At 38.7% G+C, this 18,986-nt stretch overlaps 1 protein-coding gene across 19 annotated transcripts in view; it reads left to right on the top strand.

Moving 5' to 3' along the window:
* ZNF385B (zinc finger protein 385B) overlaps positions 1 to 17,971 on the top strand; it is a 332,296-nt gene extending 314,325 nt beyond the window's left edge. For 9 of the 19 annotated variants that reach the window (XM_085000009.1, XM_085000006.1, XM_021075639.2 and 6 more), the window contains 4 exons: positions 486 to 731; positions 1,542 to 1,720; positions 2,303 to 2,404; positions 3,998 to 5,504. In XM_085000009.1, the coding sequence (XP_084856135.1) occupies positions 486 to 731; positions 1,542 to 1,720; positions 2,303 to 2,404; positions 3,998 to 4,216 (746 nt within the window). In that variant the 3' untranslated portion in view covers positions 4,217 to 5,504. The other 10 variants (XR_014829851.1, XR_014829853.1, XR_014829854.1 and 7 more) reach the window with 4 other exon arrangements.
* The last annotated feature ends 1,015 nt before the right edge of the window (positions 17,972 to 18,986 follow it).

Here is an 18,986-nt window from a genome sequence, read left to right as displayed (position 1 = left end):
GCTGCAATGGGTTAAGGATCCAGCTTTGCTGCAGCTATGCTATAGTTCACAGGTGCAGCCTTGATGATTCAGTACCTGGCCTAGGAACTTCTGTATGCTGTAGGTGTGGCCAAAAAAAAAGAGTAATCATCAAATGCAACTTATTTCATGTTACCATCGTATCATTTAATCAGGTTGGAAGGTAGCTGTTTTCCCTATATCTTAAGGGATCATAATTTACAACTCAGAGATATTAGATGGAAAGTTATCTGCTGCAAGTAGGAGAACAAAGTCATTTTTCATAAGTCATCATGATCTTGGGGTGACCTGATATGGAAACTGATGCCATGAAGTTCTTTTTCAGTCAAGCTTAATGAACTAAACACTATGCTGGTGTAAAAACTATATATAGAAATCAAATTTCTATTTTTAATTCCTTTATGTCAGTTAATCTGTGTCTATATAGTATATGAAGCCTTAACATGCTCTCTCTGTGTCACTCTTAGAAGAGAAAGGAAAGTTAAAAGTCAACAGTTCCAGTCAGGCGTCAAGCTCTGAAGGTGGCTCATTTCTCCTCAAACCTGGCACAACACCCCTGGCACCTGGAGCAGCCACTTCTCCCTCCAAGAGCACAAATGGAGCTCCTAGTACCATTTCTGAATCAGAAGAAGAAAAAGCCAAAAAATTACTTTATTGTTCACTATGCAAAGTGGCTGTGAACTCCCTGTCACAGCTGGAGGCACACAACACAGGTTAGCAGCTATCATTTGAATTTAAATAATGTTTATAACAAGACCCAACATTTCCCATCACAATACCTTATCTTTTGTTGTTCAAATATTAGGTTTATTTGGTCTTCTCTACTTTTTTATTCAAAGGAGTGATTTTAAGAAAAGTATGATAGCACGACTTTGAAATAGCAAGGCAAAAGCAAGATTGGAGATAAAATTTGTTCTGCCCTTTATTTTCTCAAAAGCATTGAATGCTTCCCAAAACTCACTATGATGAAGTGACAGAAATAAAGACAAATACCTATGCACAGTGTTCACTGCAACACACTTCTAAGAGAAAAAAAAAATGAATGGAAACAACCTAAAAGTCCCTCAGTAGGAAAATGCTGAGTAAATTATAGTAACCCAATATGGTACAATCTATTGCTCAGCCTTCAAAATGTAGTTATAAGAATATATGTTTATGATTTGATTTGTGAAATTTTCAGGATACTTAAATAACATGATCCCAATTTTGAAAATATGTGTTTTTTAAGTATACCCAAAAAAAAGTACCTGAAAAAAAATGCACTAAAATGACAACAGTAGTTATCCCTGGGAGGTAAAAAATAGAGGTAATCTTTATATTCTTATACTTGTCTAGGTTTTCCATATTTTCTTTATTATATCCTCATGGTTTCTCATTTTTTACAATGAAAATTTGTTAACTCTATAATCAGCATTAAAACGGTCATTTTTTTTAAAAAGCCTCTGGAAATTTAGCCTGAAGATAAGCTTCTCAAGAGCGTCATATAGTTCTTATTAGCTATTCAATATATGTTTCTGTCTTAGGATCTAAACACAAGACCATGGTCGAAGCTCGCAACGGGGCTGGTCCAATTAAGTCCTACCCTAGACCTGGATCAAGATTAAAGATGCAGAATGGCAGTAAGGGCTCAGGACTACAGAACAAGACATTTCATTGTGAAATCTGTGATGTTCACGTTAATTCAGAAATTCAACTCAAACAGGTAATGCATCCTAGAATTAGCAGTCACTGTTGCTTGGGGTCTCCCCTTGACTATCTCCTAATCTATATATGATGGTTCTCACAGTGCTCACAGTTAAATTTACTAACTTTATAGGAGGTCTAAGGTACACAGCATACAAATGCTACATGGAAGAAAAAGTTGGTACCAAATATTTGTGCACCTGCTATTACTGTATGTCAGATTGCAGGCTTGGTGTTAGAGACAGACGACCACAGAGGTCGCCTGGAGCTTATAGCTGAGCAGGAGCTTCTAAGACAGTAAATGTCCAGCTTGTCTTCTAAGGACCCAAAATCTGCTTAGGGAGACAGACTCATCATCAGTCATGGTTGGTAATACCAGGCAAAGTCAGATAAGTGCTGTAAAGAAAGGAAAGGGAGAGCAAGGCGGTATGACAAAGTGGGGAGCAAGTCTTAAAAAGTGTGATGATCTTGCCCACACCACCATGGAACCATGGACGTAGAACTGGGAGTAGAGGAAGCAGCTACCTGTGTCTAGGAAATAAGTTTTACATGGCATAAAACTCACAAGTAGACTCAGCTAATGCATCAAACTTTTTTCCAGCACATTTCTAGCCGAAGGCATAAGGATCGAGTTGCAGGGAAACCATTGAAGCCGAAATACAGCCCTTACAACAAACTCCAGCGGAGCCCGAGCATTTTAGCAGTAAGTTCACCTTGCCACTCACCTGTTTTATAGGGCAGCCTTGCTGACTGGGGCAGGGGTTGTGGGGAGGGAGGACCTAGGGACTAATTGGTCCTGAAAGGGTTTTGAATTTAAAGTCCTGATAGAGAGAAGTTTTAAAACTCAGTCCCTGCTGGAGGACACCTTGAAGAAAGCTTCCTTAGAAAAGAGAAATTGAGTTTCTTTAAGGGCCAATACTGTCGTCTTCACCAGAACCTTTTCAAGAGATTACCTTCTTCAGCACGTAAAGAAAAGTAAAGGCAGAGTTTCCATTGTGGCTCAGCAGGTTAAGAACCCAACTAGTATCCATGAGGATGCGGGTTCGATCCCACATTTCTGTGGTGGTGTCCAGCCTCAGGTATCACTGCTGGCAGCTGCAGCTCTGATTGGACCCCTAACCTGGGAACTTCCATATGCTGCAGGTGTGGCCCTGAAAAGAAAAAAAAAAAAAGTAAAGGTTCAGGAACAAGGGCAGTGATGCCTGAGGCATTCTGGAATGTATTAAACCTTGGGAAAGAAATTGCTTTCCTAAGACAAAATCCATCTATTTAATATTCTCCTCCTTTCTGGGGTGTTCCATTCCCTCTCCAGAAAGTCCAGTGGGTCTGTGTATTGCTTTCTTTTTCCCTGTCTTGCAAGCATGTTAATAGTTAGCCTGTCTTACCTGCTCTCGATATGTGCTATTTTTACTTTCTTTGCAAAAATATCGATGGGCTTCAGCAATAGATGTCATATAAATACCCAGATGGATGGATTTCTTCATCTCCCTGGAACTCAGCCCAGTGTGATATTCTGCGGCTGAAAGCTGAGCTTGGCCAGCTGGAGGTGATACTGACATTACCTCCAGCTTTTCCAAATCTCCATTGGATGCTGCAAGCAGGTGCTCCATGCATTAAGCAAATCCAGCTCACAAAGCTCCTCCTGATTGCAAAAGAGAGGCATTAAGGATTGATTTCTTACTTCACAGGAAGATTCCACTTTGGGATTCTTTTTAAATAGAGAAAGTTTCTAGCCCATTTACAGTCATTTCCAATGACAGAAATTTGACTTAGCTGCAGTTTTTCAAGGGATACTTTTTAAGTGGCCAGAGAGAGAAGTATAAGTGGACTTTGTTTTCATGATGCTTCTTGGGTCCTTAATGTCCCAAACTCCAGGTACCTAAAACAGGGCAGCTTTGTTAGGATGTGAAGTGAAGGGTAATGGGGTTTAAGACAAGTCAGAATTTTGAATTGAGCTCCATAATCTAAGCAGGAAACCTTCTGGGTATGTTTGTTTTTTCCTTGTGAGCAGCAGCAAAAAATAGCTTCGGTATCTATTCAGAGAGGCTTTCCTCTGTCCTAGTGCCCAAGAGCCAGGACCACCAGAAAAGAGATGAAATGAAAACAAATCAAAGTAAAGCTATGCCAAGAGGCTTTGAAACCAGCTTTGTGAAAATAATCATTTCTTGACTTCTAAGAGTAGAGATGTTTAAATTTTGACTTCTGAACGTTAGTGTTTTACTGATGAAACTGTATCTGCACTTCTATTATTCAAAACAATCTCCCCACCCCACTCCTGGTTTTCTCCCTCTATTAGGCAAAACTTGCATTCCAGAAAGATATGATGAAGCCTTTGGCCCCGGCCTTCCTGTCCTCGCCCCTGGCGGCAGCCGCGGCGGTGTCCTCTGCGCTGTCCTTGCCACCTCGGCCATCGGCCTCGCTCTTCCAGGCCCCAGCCATACCTCCGGCTCTGCTGAGGCCAGGCCACGGTCCCATCCGCGCCACTCCCGCCTCCATCCTCTTCGCTCCCTACTAGTGTCCGCAAGTCCCCAGTCGGTTGAGGCCAGTAGGAAAGTAGAGCAGGAAAGCCAAAAGGATCCAGCAATCTGAGCATTTTGTGTTGCTGTGCCCCACCCAGCTGCCAAACGCAGCTTACCACCTGAGCCCCAACGCCAAAGAGTAAGTCACCAGATTCAAGAGTGCGTTTAGGGGCCACCCCTGTCATTTCAGGATCTGAGCAGCACAAGCTTTATCTCCCTCTTCCCTCCCGCTTCCCTACCCCATCCAATTTGTGTATCTGAGGTATTTGGTTTCTTGCAAATGTATTGGTCAGAAAAATACATATATATACATAGACATATATATCATTCTCTGACTATTTTTCCATGGGTGTGATCTGGCTCAGAAACAATATGGAATATTTTCCTGACAGACTTGAAAACTAGGGTCTTCCTCACACGTCTGTAAATAATCCTGGAATCCAACTGGGCACATTCTAGTGTGGAACAAAATTAGATGAACACAAGTGCATACTTGTGGATACCATCTTACCAACGGATCACAGCATTTTCTCTTTGGTGTACTCTTGTTGACAGGGATTGTGTACTGTTTAGACCCAAGTACTGTTGTATCCTGTGTAGTACTAGATCTGTATCTCTTGTCTGAATTAAACGTTTTTAGTTGCTGTGTAAATGTTAGGAAGCAAAGTAGCTTTGAATTTTCTCTTTAAGAGAACAAAAGATAAAGTAATGTATTTTCTTTATTTTACATTTTATTTGGTGATATTTAAACAAAATAGAAAGCCATATAGCATAGCTCTAATTACTACCTGTCTGCTATTTTTGTTTAACTTATTTTGTAGCTTCCTCACCAGTTTTAGTTGCAAAGCAAATGTATACAAACAGAAAAAGAGCTTCCTGAATTGCACTTTTTTTTTTTGCACCTCTTGCGCATTCTGCAAGAAGACAATGAACCATGTATTTCTACGTAATGATCTTCTTCATTTTTAACCTGTTTTCATTTGTAATGATGCTACATAATTTTGTGGCTCCCTAATGCAATAATGTACAGAAGATAAAAAAATTTATAATTGAACAGTTTGTCTTTCTGTTCACTGAAGATGTTGCAGGTCATGCTTTCATGCCCCCCTTTCTAAGCTGATATCAACAAGACTAGAATGTTGTGATATCAGGGGCAAGAGGTATCATAAGACAGCAAAATAGAGTGCACTCTTTTAGAGCATCTATATCTGCAATCTGTAAATGGTAAAATGTCTGTGTATTTTTTTAAATGTACCTTTTCAATAAAAGTATAAAAAATAAAAATCTGTTTGTATTTTCACAGTTATTTTCTCTTGAGACACCTCCAATTTGAAATCGTCTGATGAAGGATTTTCAGTAGGTGCAAAGATTGCTTCTTACATATTTAGCATTTTCAGTTCTTATTTGCAGCATATTTATTTGTCATGTTTATTCATTATTGTTCACAGCATCTGCATGAAGCGAGACTTGACTGCTGTTTTCCCTCTGAATCTCTAAGAAGTTGGGCCAAAGTTGTGAGTGTGGCCCAAAATCGCAATAGCAGCCTGCCAAAAATTTGTGACACACTTTTTTAACATTCTGTGAGTCTTCTAAATCCCTAGTTCATCTTTTATTTCTGTCCAAGGCAAGAATCTCTTTTTAGAGAATTTGATTCCATTCCTCCCCTTTGACCTTCTCTAAGCAGCAACACTTCTTTTCTTCCATTTCATTCTGTTTTTAAGTATAAAGGCAATACATCATTGTTTTTTTCTGGTTATCTGCTTAAGGAACTACTTCAATACATCATGGCTTAAAATGAAAACATTTTGTCGTATCACAATTTCAGAGGTCAGGAATTCCAGCAAAGGCTGTTCTGTTCCCTGAGTTACTATTACGAGGTCCCTAGGTGGTGTTTGGCTGGTGGGCAGACTGATCTAGATGCCAAAGATGGCCTTGCACATATATCTGCCTGGATGGAGGGATTGAAAGACCAGACCCTACTGGAACAGCCTACCAGAGGGCTTTTGGGTCGTCAGTGGTCTCAGGTAGTTACATGGTAACTCAGGACTCCCAAAGGGAACATTTTAAGAGGTTCTGGGTAGAAGTCAAAAGGTTTCCTATAAAGTTGGGTAGAAACCCCCAAGCACACCACTTGTGCTGCATTCCATTGGTCAAGCAAGTCACTGAGGCCAATCCGGATTCAAAAGAAAAGAGATTATTCACTTTTCAATGTGAAGAAATGCAAAGAATTGTGGCCATCTTTAATCTACCACTTTGTTACAGAATTTTACAGGCAGTGGTAACAAAGCTATTATAGATTCCCTTTTCTCCCATCTTACAAACTATGCCAGTATTTTAAGTTGAGAATTGGGATGGGAATAGGACCTAAATTCCCATTTCTAAAAATTTAAGGCCATTGGATGGTTGCGCAGTTCTGATATATATAGCAAAAGACTTCCTCAATCAAAGAGTTAATCCAACTGCTAGAAAAGTGTTGACCTTAATATTCTGGGCTTCTAATCAGATTAGTTTTAGAGTCTATTAAGATTCCACTTTGACATTCAGAATTTGAGAATTTTTTTAAAAAATGTGACTCGTTTTAACTCTAACCACCACTAGTTGCATTAAACCTTGGTCGGACCTTCAGACATGCTCTGAAGGAATTATGCTTCAGTCTAATGCTTTGGAGAAGCTTTTTTTTTAGACATCATTAGCAATTATTATTCATTTATCTTGTATCATTCTGTAACTCATTAAATCTTACTACAATCCTTAAAAATTTTTAAATGTCAACATTTAAAGTGACCTAGGTATTTATCAATTATTATAGAGTTTAAGTTTTTTTAAAAACCACCTCAGGGAGGAAGTACAAAAGAATAGTAATTTACTAAAATGCATGTCTCCAAAAGAAGCCATGAATGGCTTCAAGCAATGATTTATAAAACACTATTAAACAGATATATCTTATCATCTACCCTGATTGTGAAGTGACTCAGGGGGCTAATCCTGAGGGAGATATATAGATAGATAGATATTTGAACTAAAACACCTTACTGTGCCATTTCTAGTGGGAGAACACTACCATTCTACCCCTCCACTTATTCAGAAAATTTTTTTAAAAGTGCTGCTTCCTGTGACATGGTCCAGCTCTGGTGTCTGTAGAATCTGAAAACTGGTCTCACATATGATTGCTGGATAAAATATGAAATGCATAGTTAAATTCTGATTTTAGACAAATAATGAACAGTTTTTAGTATAATATTTTAATAATTTTTATTATGATGTTGCACATAGATTAGCATGTTCCATAAAGAAGCATGCTATATCTGGGACTTTATGTATACCAAAAGAATATTTGTTGTCTATCTGATATTCAAATTTAAGTGGACAACTTGTATTTTTATTTGCTACATCTGGTGACCTTTGTCTCAGGAGCATTCCTCTTCTTTTTAAGTTCCATAATTCTTCAGAGGAGAAGTGATTCCATGGGTATTAAAAGCTAAATAACGAGTTTTTTAAAGGCATATTGTAAAATGCACTCACAAATAGAGAAAAGAACTTGCAATGAGTAAAGGTCAATGCTGTATTGACATTGGATGAGACCAGGATAGGGATATGTAGCTGCAGGTGCCTCTAACTTAAAACTGCTCTGATAACAAGATTTAAGTATTGTAAAGGCAAAAAAAAAAAAAAAAAAAAAAATCTCATTTGTATTATACCAAACATATCACCCCTGATTTGTTTGTTCTCTGCCCTAAAAGAATTATTATTTTCTAGAGCAGAAATGACTGTGGTTGTGTAGAATTTTTCTCCCAGTAAGGGCTTCAAGGACATTACTCTAAGTTAATGTAGCTGAGAAAGAGAACCAAGGGATTCCCACTGGAAAAAAACAAAGGAGAAAGAGCTGGTAGAAGGAGCATCAGGTGACAATCCTGTTGTGCTAGTCCCCTTGGGGGAGTCCAGAGAGACTCACTGAGGAGAATGAGTGGAGATGTTTTGAGACATGTGTGCCCACTGCCTGGGGTGCCATTGTAGAAAGGAACCACGCGAGAGGGGAGAGATGCCAGAAAATATTGACTCGATAAAGTCAGCATCAAGATGCATACCCTTGATACACACAAGTATCTTCAGGTAGCAGGCAGAAGGATGTCATTTCACTTCTCTGGGCCTGCTGTGTGTATTCTGGCCTCTTTTTATAGTTCTGCTTCCATCAAATCTTCGTTTTGTTAATAAGATGGCGCTCAAATTAATATCAGAGGTGACATGGCTTCTTCGGGAATTTACCAGTTTCTGATACCTAGGTGGGTTGAGGAGAAGCTGTGAATTGCAAGAGAAAAGTCCACAGGGGATGCTTATCTTTGCCTCCTTCCTTCAAGTAATTAGCTCCACCAGAGAATTCATCAGGGTCGTGATGCCATTTCTCCACAGCGATGGATGGTGGGTACAAAGAAAATATCTTTATGTCACATTATTCATTTTAAAGAAGTCATTTATCTACAGATGATGGGACAAGCTTGTCATTAAGCACCTGTGTTTCATTTTTATTATAGTGGAAAAGTAAAATTAGGATAGAGGAGCATTAAATAAGAATATCTTGCATTCAAAAGACCTGAATCCACACTCTGGTCAATGTCATATACTTGTTAGCTATATGATTTTATGTCAGAAAATAATCTTAGGTAGTTTTCCCAGCACCTCAGTTTTCCACATATATAATAAATATAACGGAACCCATTTCACAGGGTGGTTCTGAGAAACAAAATTACACATGTAAAAATGTTTCTGTAGATTACATTTTGCTACACAAATATTCCTAATAAGTGGATATATGAAATTAATTTTTCTCATTTTAAATTTCTAAAGTTTAAGATCTTCTCACATTAGCCAAATTTGAGTCTTAGCGTTAACCTAGACTCGGTGGAAAGTGTATCTCGAATAAAGAAGAAACAGCAGATTCATTCATTATAAGCTGATGTTTCTATTCACAAGTGTATAGTAATGCGAATAGAAGTAATACTAAGATAATAGTCATAGTAACATAAAGTGTTTTCATATCATAGAGTTGTTTGAATTTTATCAGTTTTGTATTCCATATAACAAAAACAGAATTTTGAGTTGTAGAATATCAAAAACTTTGTTGTAAAAAAAAATTACTACAGTTACAAAAAACAAACTTATTTCTGATGTAAAAAATTAAAAGATAAAAATCATTTAAAATTTTAAACAAAAAATAAAAATTAAAAGACACTATAAAGACAATTTAAACATACAAGACAAACTAAGAAAAATATTTATAATCCATACGATATATGCAACATCATACCTTTATTATACAGAGAAGTCATACAATGAGATGGGGTAACTCTTTCAGGAAAGAAAGACAAAAAATGCAATGGTAAAACAGAAAAGACAAAATATATACAAATGCTTAGTAAATGTGAAAAAATGTTTGTTATTGCTAAAATAATACAAATGAAATCAACATCCTTTGATCTACCATGCTGACGAATCATAAATTTTCTAAACCTTGTATCGGTAGGAGGGGAAATAGACACATTCATGCATTGTTGGTAGTAATAAAAATTACTTTGACTTTCCTGGAATTATACATATCATTATGGCAATTATGCATAACTTTTGGCCCAGAAATTCCATGTCCAGGATTTTATCCAAAGGCATTAACCCTGTAAATTTAAAAAAATTTTGTTTTTAGTGTCCACAGTATTTATTAATTGTTTAATTATCAAGAGAAACTATTCCTTAGCTCAGATAATTTCATAGTTCAGGAACACAGGTAAGTGACAAACTTCAATGGAACTCAACCCAAAGATATTATTTATATTCCAAAATCATTTTGCACTCTGAAAGAAACCAGCCTTCCTCATGTCCTCAAAATATCTGCCTCAATAATTTCAGGCAGATAAAAAGTAATGGCATAATGACAATTTAAAGCTGTTTCACTAACAATTTTATAAGCTTATATATCAAGAGGGAAAATAGAAGACTATTAAAAATAGCTAAAAAGATAACATGTCGTGGTGCTTAAGGTTTCTGTAACTGTTGGTTAAGGCTTACATCTAAATCTAGTTCAGAATTCTTTTTAAATTTATTTTATTATAGTTGATTTACAATGTTCTGTCAATTTCTGCTGTACAGCAAAGTGACCCAGTCATACATACATATATACATTCTTTTTCTCATATTATCTGATTCAGAATTAATTTCTTTCTTTCTCTTTCTTCCTTCCTTTCTTTTTGTTTTTCTTTTTTTGGTCATTTTAGGGCTGCACCCTCAGCAAATGGAGGATCCTAGGCTAGGGGTCAAAATGGAGTTGTAGCCGCTGGCCTACACCACAGCCACAGCAACATGGCATCCAAGCCGTGTCTGCAACCTACACTAGAGCTCACAGCAACGCTGGATCCTTAATCCACTGAGCAAGGCCAGGGATTGAACCTGTGTCTTCATGGATGCTAGTCAGATTCATTTCCACTGAGCCATGACGGGAACTCCTGATTCAGAATTCTTCTTTTTCCTTTTTTTTTTTTTTTTAGGGCCACACCTGCGGCACATGGAAGTTTCCAGGCTCAGGGTTGAATCAGAGCTGCAGCTGCCAGCCTACGCCACAGCGCATGGCAACACTGGATCCGCAACCTACCAAGCAGGGCCAGGGATCAAACCTTCATCCTCACGGACACTAGTTGGCTTCTTAACCCACTGAGCCACAATGGGAACTCCCCTGATTCAGAATTCTTAATGGTATATACACAGTGGTGCTATGAGTCTGGAAGTACGTTTCAAAATAGTGAAAAAAAAAATGTTCATTCATAGGAGTGAGTAAATAAATTATGGAACTTGCGCAGTGGGAAAACAGCACAACCATTTAAAAGTGATGACATGATTCTGTAATTATTGACATGAAAAGATGTCTATCATATGTGTCCTAGTGGAGGAAATAAAAGGTTACAGAACAACGTGTTGAGTATGATCACATTCGTATTAAATTTTAAAACTATATCTGGGCACTTGTGTATACATGGAGAAATGTCTGATAAAACTGCTCATCCAGACTGATAGAAGAAGTTACCCTTGAGTTGTAGATTTTCGTGTGGTTTCACAATTTATTCATAATTTTTGGTATATCTTTAATTTTTTACAATGAACACATTGTGTTTCAGAATTGCATAAATATAATTGGTTGTCCCATTATAACCAAAACAGATGACCTCCACTATATAATGACAGAGAGCCAATTTCAAAAGAAATTATAATTGGAAAATAAATGCATAATAAATGTCAAGTAAAAATAATTATAAAAATAAAAAACAAGGAATTTTACTGTTATTCCGGATTTTTTTTTCTGCCTTGAGAAAAACTATTTTCCTGACATGTTGAGAATTTATAATAAGATTACTTTGAAAAAAGAAACACCCACTTGCTTAAATAATGTGAACAGCATCTTGAGAGCTATGATCTTCAATGCATCTCACATGGATTCTTCTCATCTATCTCTTATGTCCTGGGTTCCTCTATTGTTCAACCAATTCTGTGTCTTTTATTACTAAACACCAATTCTATGGCAATTGTAGCTCCAGTGCATAAATTCGTATGGCTCCAGCTTTCTTTAACAGACATTTTGCCTATTTATTCTTGTAAATGACATTGTTAGAAGATCAAAATGCATTTGTCTTTCAGTGTTGACTGGAAGTGCATTCTTATTATAAATACATAATTTGGTCAATAGGCCACCAACTGAAAGAGAAGACATTCTCCTTTTTTCTTCGATGAGATGAGGATCAACTTAGGCATATGTGATGTTTTATTCTCTGCGTTTTAGGCAATCGGGAAGAATCAAATGTGTAAAGAACACAGACTATATAAGAATCAAGAATGAATAGGTAGTCAAATTTCCTTGAAGAGCAGCTGACAGCATTTAACCTACAAAGCCCAGAAGTTTCAAAGGATGATGCAAAACACAAACTCTCCTTCCTGTCAAGGAATTGGAATCCCAGCCAGACACTTTGCTGAGAGAATTCATTATTTAGATGCCAAAACCATTTCACTTTCCACTGCATATAAACTCATGGCACATATGGGACTAAACGTTAAAATCGAAGCTTGCATGATAAATAGGAAAACCATGTGGTGAAGAAACACTTTGATTTCTTGCTTTCCAGGATAAGGATCAGTAGGCCCCTCTTGTAGCTCCTGGTAATAGGAGGATCTCCTGAGAGGCATTGTCATTACGGATAACTGGTAGTCAAGTTCACACCTTCTTTAAAACAAAAGCCTGGCTTTAATTCTTGCTCACAATACACAACATAGCTGAGCTCATTTTAAATCAATATATCCAGCAGTTAAGCATGGAAATTGGTTTGGAAACAGAACACCAAGCAAGAGTAGAAAGGCAGCACTGGTCTCAAGCCAGAGAAAGCTGGGCTTTTATAATAGGGTAGATGCTTTGCTTTGTCTATAGGCAAAAAATGTGAACTGACTGATGAGTTTTACTGAGGTGCAAAGTACAATCTGGACCACAGATTCTCAAAGGGTAGTGTGTAGAAGCATAACTTGTAAAGTCTGTTGAACTATAGATCCCTGGTGCCCACAACCCTGCTCCCCAACACAGATTACTATTCAGGTGGGTAGAAGTGTAACATGTAGTGTAACATGGAGAAGATAGAGAACAAACTTGTTCATAAAACCGAAGAAAGTGTTATTGGCCTCAGGATACCTCTTAGTCTTCTGGGTCTAGGCAGTGCTACATATCAGGTCCAGATTAAAGCATTAAACATTTCCAAAGATTATACTGAGTAGACCAGACTGCAGCCCAAGACTCCAAGGAGGTCCATCTTCAAGTAACCAAATATTTTTAGGCAAACAAAGACTTTAAATGCCCTAAGAATCAGTTCACTTATTTTTCTTCTTGTAAACAAAATCCTACATATAACCTCTACTTAAAAACAAAACAAAACATATCATTTGTAATATAAAAGATCACCTAGTGATTCAAGATCAGTAGAGGAACCAGATTACCTCTGATTTAAGAAGAGACATAAGAGAAAAGAGGTTTTAGGTATTTATGAAAGATTGCCCCTACTTCTTGGGTAGCAATTCTAGGAAAGTAAGTGGATCATTGAGGGTGGATTTCAAAGCATGATCTCTAAAATTTATCCATCAATGTTGTGGGCTAGGAAGAGTATGGCTTTAAGCAAACATAGGAGAATACCTTTTTTTTTTTTTTTTTGGTCTTTTTAGAGTCACACCTATGGCATATGAAGATTCCCAGGCTAGGGGTTGAATCAGAACTGTAGCTGCTGGCCTATGCCACAGCAACAGCAATGCCGGATCCAAGCAGCATCTGTGACCTATACCACAGCTCTCAGCAATGCTGGATCTGAGCAGCATCTGTGACCTACACCACAGCTCTCAGCAATGCTGGATCCTTAACCTAATAATCAAGGCCAGGGATCGAACCTACATCCTCATGGATACTAGTCAGATTCATTTCCACTGAGTCACGACAGGAACTCCTAGGAGAATACTCTAGAATACATCTCAGGGAACCTCTCTGATTCTAATTTCTAATAAACCTACTATGATACTAAAATATGGCTACAATAATATTTGATTTATAAATCAGAGGGTAAGATATCCAAATAAGTTTATTTTTCACATACATGAGTCTTAGTCCCTTCAAAACTGCATTTTCATGGTTTTATTTAAACTTTTGGATAGACCCTTTTATAAAATTTATCATCTATTGTCTTGCCTCCTTAAACATGATAAATCATTATATTTTCTTGATTCTAAGTTCATCATTAAAACATCACTTATGGCACATATGTAGAAGATGGCATACAGTTGTAGAAAGAAAAATGGACAAAAGTCAGAATTCCCAAATTCCAAACCCTTACTGGCCACATTACCTTAGGCAAGTTTGAGATTCAATATCCTGCATGTACCAAAATGTATTGTGAAGAGCCAATAAAAGCAATAATAATAAATGCTCAATAAGTTTTTGGCTATCATATCATTGGCATGACAGACATGGCACATACCCAAGAAACAGATGAGGAACCAAAGCTCCAGAGATGAGGTAACTAACTCACACTTTTACCCAAGACAGCCTCCTATTAGCTCCCATGCTTTCTGTGATTGCTGCACCACTGTCAGAGCATTAGATGCCTCATCTAAATCCTGGAAGCCATTTGTAGAAATGCAGGCCTTGTGAACTACTTGCAGAAGTTCCTGCTGAGTCACAGCATCTGAGTAATAAAAAAGGGGAAATGAATGGGGAAAAGCTTTCAGTCTAGTCCCCTTTAACAGCCATTTAGTGTTAATGTCAGACTCTGGAAAAACAGTGGAATGATAAGAGTGGTTCCTGCCTTCTGGTTACTTAAAATGCTGGGAAATAGATGAAGTGGCTACAAAGACATTACATGTGACTATTACGTCCATACATAGTAAGAGCAAAGGGAAGACCATGAGCCCAATGGGGTGCAGGTGGCCATGTGCAGAGTGAGTAGATATGAAGGAAAAACCTCCTGGATAATGGGATAGCAAAAGTTGCAAGACAAAAAAAGCATTCCAAAGAGAAGGAATGACATGAGCAAAGGCACACAAGTATGAAAGGCAGTGTCTGGAGGGAATCATGAGCAGTTCATAGAACTTGAAAATGAGAAACAGGAGGGGTAAGAGTAGGCTGTGCAATAGATGTGGATCAGTCATGAAGAACCTCATACAGAAGTCAGTGCAATCTTGAAACTTATGGGATCACTAGAGGATTTTAACTGGGAGTAATCTGATCAGATTTGCATTTAGGGAGATCTTTGCATTTTGGAAAATGTTACGTGGATCAGAGGGACAGTTATGCAGCACCAAAGATGACTTGAACTGGGGCCTTAGTAAAAAAAAAAAAAAAAAAGAAATAGAAAACAAAACAAAAAAACTATGAAATACTCTGGAGAGCAAAAAATCCTATACAAAAAAACAAGCAGGAGCAGCATGATGCTATTGCAATTTAAGCAACTCAAGAGTGAGAAAAATGGGGCTGGGGCTAAGGGAGAGGTTCACTCGTATTCAATGCAAGAGTTCATCTTTGCAACCCCCATGCATACAGCCTGGTACCTTGCACTAGTGAATTCTAATACATGAATGAATGGTGGGCACAAAGTCAGGGATGCTGGGTATGTAAAACTACTTGGCCCATCCTAAATAGTCTCAAACTATCATACTCTCCGAATTCCATTGCTTACTTTTTTGATGTGTCATTTTCCTTAGTCATTCCTCTAAGTTTCTGTGAAAGAAGAACCAGAGAAGCAAGACTATTAGGACTGTGTATAAAATAAGAACAAAGCTCCCAGATCAGCCTGAGGGATGCTCCCAGGAATAAAGAACTAGAGTCATTCTTAGTCTTTTTCACATCTATTTTAGCTGCTCAGCTGCAGCATTTTTTTCCTTTCTTACTTTCAGGTGATCCATAGTGCTTGGAAGCCAAAGATGTCAAGAAATGACTTCAGGACATACATTATGAATCACTGTTGTACAATAAGAATAAATAATCATCTTCATTTCATTCATTCTACAAACCATGATGTGTCAGACACCAGTGCTGAGAACACTAAAAAAGGAGACTCCCACTTGGCTCTAAAGGAACTTATTAAGACCTTCAAAGAAAGTAAAATCTCAGGTAGTAGGTTCCTTTTCACCTGTGTCTGTCAGTTTGTTTTAACTTCAATTGATTTATTCTATTTCTGATGATGCTGTGATCAACTTATTCCAGAGGCTTTCAATCTGGCTTAGGATCACCTGAAGAGCTTTCAAAAAATAGCAAAGCCATGGCCTTAAGATCACCTCAACTGAATCAGAATCTGGGGTACTGGGCATTGATAGGAAAACAAATAAACAAACTCACCAGGTGATCTGAATAAGAAGCAGGGTTTGAGACCACTAATTATTTAGAGCTGAAGAGGGACCACAACCATGAAGGCAAGAGCAATTTGGTGTCCCTGATCACTATTGAGGGAAAATACAACTCCCAAGCCTGAGAAACAACAAACAAACAAACAAAGCTTTCTAGATGTGTGGTAGGGAGAGAGAAGACTGGTTAAATGATTTATTTTCTTTCAATCAGATCATCATCTAATCAGATTATGTGTAGAACCTACAGGGCCTCTGAGATGTCATCTAGCACCGTGTTCATGGAGGTCTGGAGAGGAGAATGTTATCATTTATCACTGAACTTCTGATGGAGAAGAATCAGTTCTGGAAGTCAATCTCCTAAAATTATTTATCTAAATTTAAAAGTCCTAAAGTGACACAGAGTAATCTGTTAGACCATTGATGCTAGAGCAAATTATATCAATTATTTCATTGCCCACAATCTACACAAATCCCTGTATGGTTGGCTCCAAAACTCGCTGTAGGAAATTGTCATGTATGAAACTCAGGTCAGGATGGTTTTCAAATCAAATAGCTGTATGTGGATGCGTTAGACACATTTGCTAGATGTTGATGATGAGGGTGGGGAAATGTGATCCCACATATTTAATAATAATAATAAAAGATGGCTAGAGACATGAATGCACTAGGAAGTCATGGATGCTTCTGAACCATGGCACATACTGAACAGTCTCAAGAAGGTTATAAATGCTTTATCTGCTTTGAGTGTGAATTTTGCCAGCCCCCATGTGATAATGTCATCTGATTTCCCCTGAGTTCTGATGTCATTATGATCAGAGTCTATAAAATGAGCCACAGGAGAATCTTCAGACAGAGCCACATGCACTTGCTAGTACTGGAAAAGCAGCAGAACTGAACAGAGAGAGAAGGAGGGGGGCTTTCTCTACTTTCTCTTTCCTCTTTTTGAATTTTGCCCCCTTTTGCTAGCCAAATTCAAATGCTTCGGCAGAGGGCTTTCTCATTTAAGGGTGCCACTGAAGAAATAAATAATAATATCTTATGCTCTGTCCATGAGTACTTCAGAGAAAAGGAGGGTGACCCCCCCCTTTACATCTGTTATAATACGTCGTAAAGCACAGCTGGAAAACATGCATTTCAGGCAGAAAAGTGATCATGTTCACCAAGGACTCCAAGCCTTGACTCTCTCATTACATAACTCTGCCTAAATTAGCCACTGAAGAGGGAAACCAACAGTTGATGGAAGGCCTCCTGTACAGCTGGAAGCTAAGGCCTGCCATCTGTGAGTGTGGGCATATGGGAAAGGTGCAGGGTTTGTACAGTGACACCGGTGGCTGTGACTAGCTGGGCGTCCCAAAGCACATGGAGCTGCGGCTGTGGGACTGACTTCCCGAGGCCTGAAGCAATGGCCTGCAGGCCTCCCCACTCAGCGTTTGATTCCCACGCCCGCTCACCCACTCTCAGTGCCTCAGAAAGTAGGTAAAATAGTGCTTGTTAACAAACAAACACAGGGAGTAGAGCCAAGCTCTTAGGCAATGCTGGAACTTGACAATTTAGGATGAGTCCAAAGCCTTGAGGGGCAGAAGCAATCTGGCGTTTAGGAAGACCCATAGTCATGTTTGAAGAGTGAGTGCTGTTTCAGCTGTGAGGGCTCTGGGGCCAGGAAGCTACCTTGCCTGCATGGCTCCTTCCTCAGTCCTGTCAAGAAAGGCAAGAGTCTGGAGCAATTGCAAACATGCTTGGCTCCATTCATAAGAGCAGTGGGAAACCTTGATCCACCACTTGCCAAATGCCGTAAAGATTTCATTTCCTTCTCTGGGGAGCAGATGGGAATCATTGCCAACAAAAGGATCCAAGGAAAGAAGAAAGCCTGCAGGTTTGCTGCTTCCACAAGTAAGTGTAGAGGGGTTTCCTGCTGTCCCCAAAGATGCCTGGAAGAAAATGGAATCTTCTAGGAAAAGGTATGCAGGCCATCTGTTAATTAACTGAACCACTTTGGAGCAAAAAGAAAAAAAAGGTAAAGGATGGAGTTAAGTATGAATCAACATAAATTAAAGAAGTATGGGCTCCCTCAGAGATACAGCCTCTTCCCAAATTTCCTACTGACCTCTGGCCCCCTCCCAGCACCACGTTTAAGCTGGGGGTTAAGTTTCAGGGGGCCCACGGTAGGTATACCTCTGAATCCTGGGGCCTCCACATCTCATTAGTATTCTTTGAACTGTGCCTTGCACAGTAGCTTCCACAATGTAGTAAATTCCCCATGCCTTGATTGTTGGGATCATGAAGATGAAATGTTGCTATTTTATTTGGTTATTTCACCTGTTCCCAGGCAATACAGATAGGCAGTAAAATTAATTAAATCAACGCTCTCCATTACCACTCCTACTATTTCCCCAGAATAAGCTGTCACTCTGCAAGAAAGAGGATTTCCACCCACCCCACCCTGCCGCCCCCAGGCTGTTTGAAAATGGTAATACAACCTCTACTACAAAGCAGGAGAACTGGCAATAAAATGTGCAAACTTACCTTTTCTAAATTTAATTAAACTCATGTGGCAAGGACGTCTTTCGTCTTTCGGAACCATTGTCTTCAACTGGTTTCAGGCCTATTCAAGTGTCTTTGGAGAGTTGTACAAGGTGGGGGTGGGGGTGAGAAAAGTCTATTTGCAAAGTAGACCCAGGCAAACAGACCTTTCTCACTGTCATCTGTCCCAAGTGGAAGAGCCTAAGGAGCCCCCTGGGGAAGAGGATAGAGGTATGGGGTGAGGAATTTAACCTGACAACAAAGCTTGGAGAGGGAGGGCAGCTCTTAATCTTTTAGCTCATGGACCCCTTTGAGAATCTGCTGAAAGTACCGGACCCTCCCCATTGA

Source organism: Sus scrofa, chromosome 15 (assembly GCF_054392235.1).
Source record: "Sus scrofa isolate SSC_HxYL_T2T_F1_AM1 chromosome 15, Sscrofa_HxYL_maternal_Yorkshire_Landrace_v2.0, whole genome shotgun sequence".
Classification (NCBI taxonomy): domain Eukaryota; kingdom Metazoa; phylum Chordata; class Mammalia; order Artiodactyla; family Suidae; genus Sus; species Sus scrofa.
The sequence above is the reverse complement of the archived record's forward strand: the minus strand, read 5'-3'. Positions and strand labels throughout refer to the sequence as shown.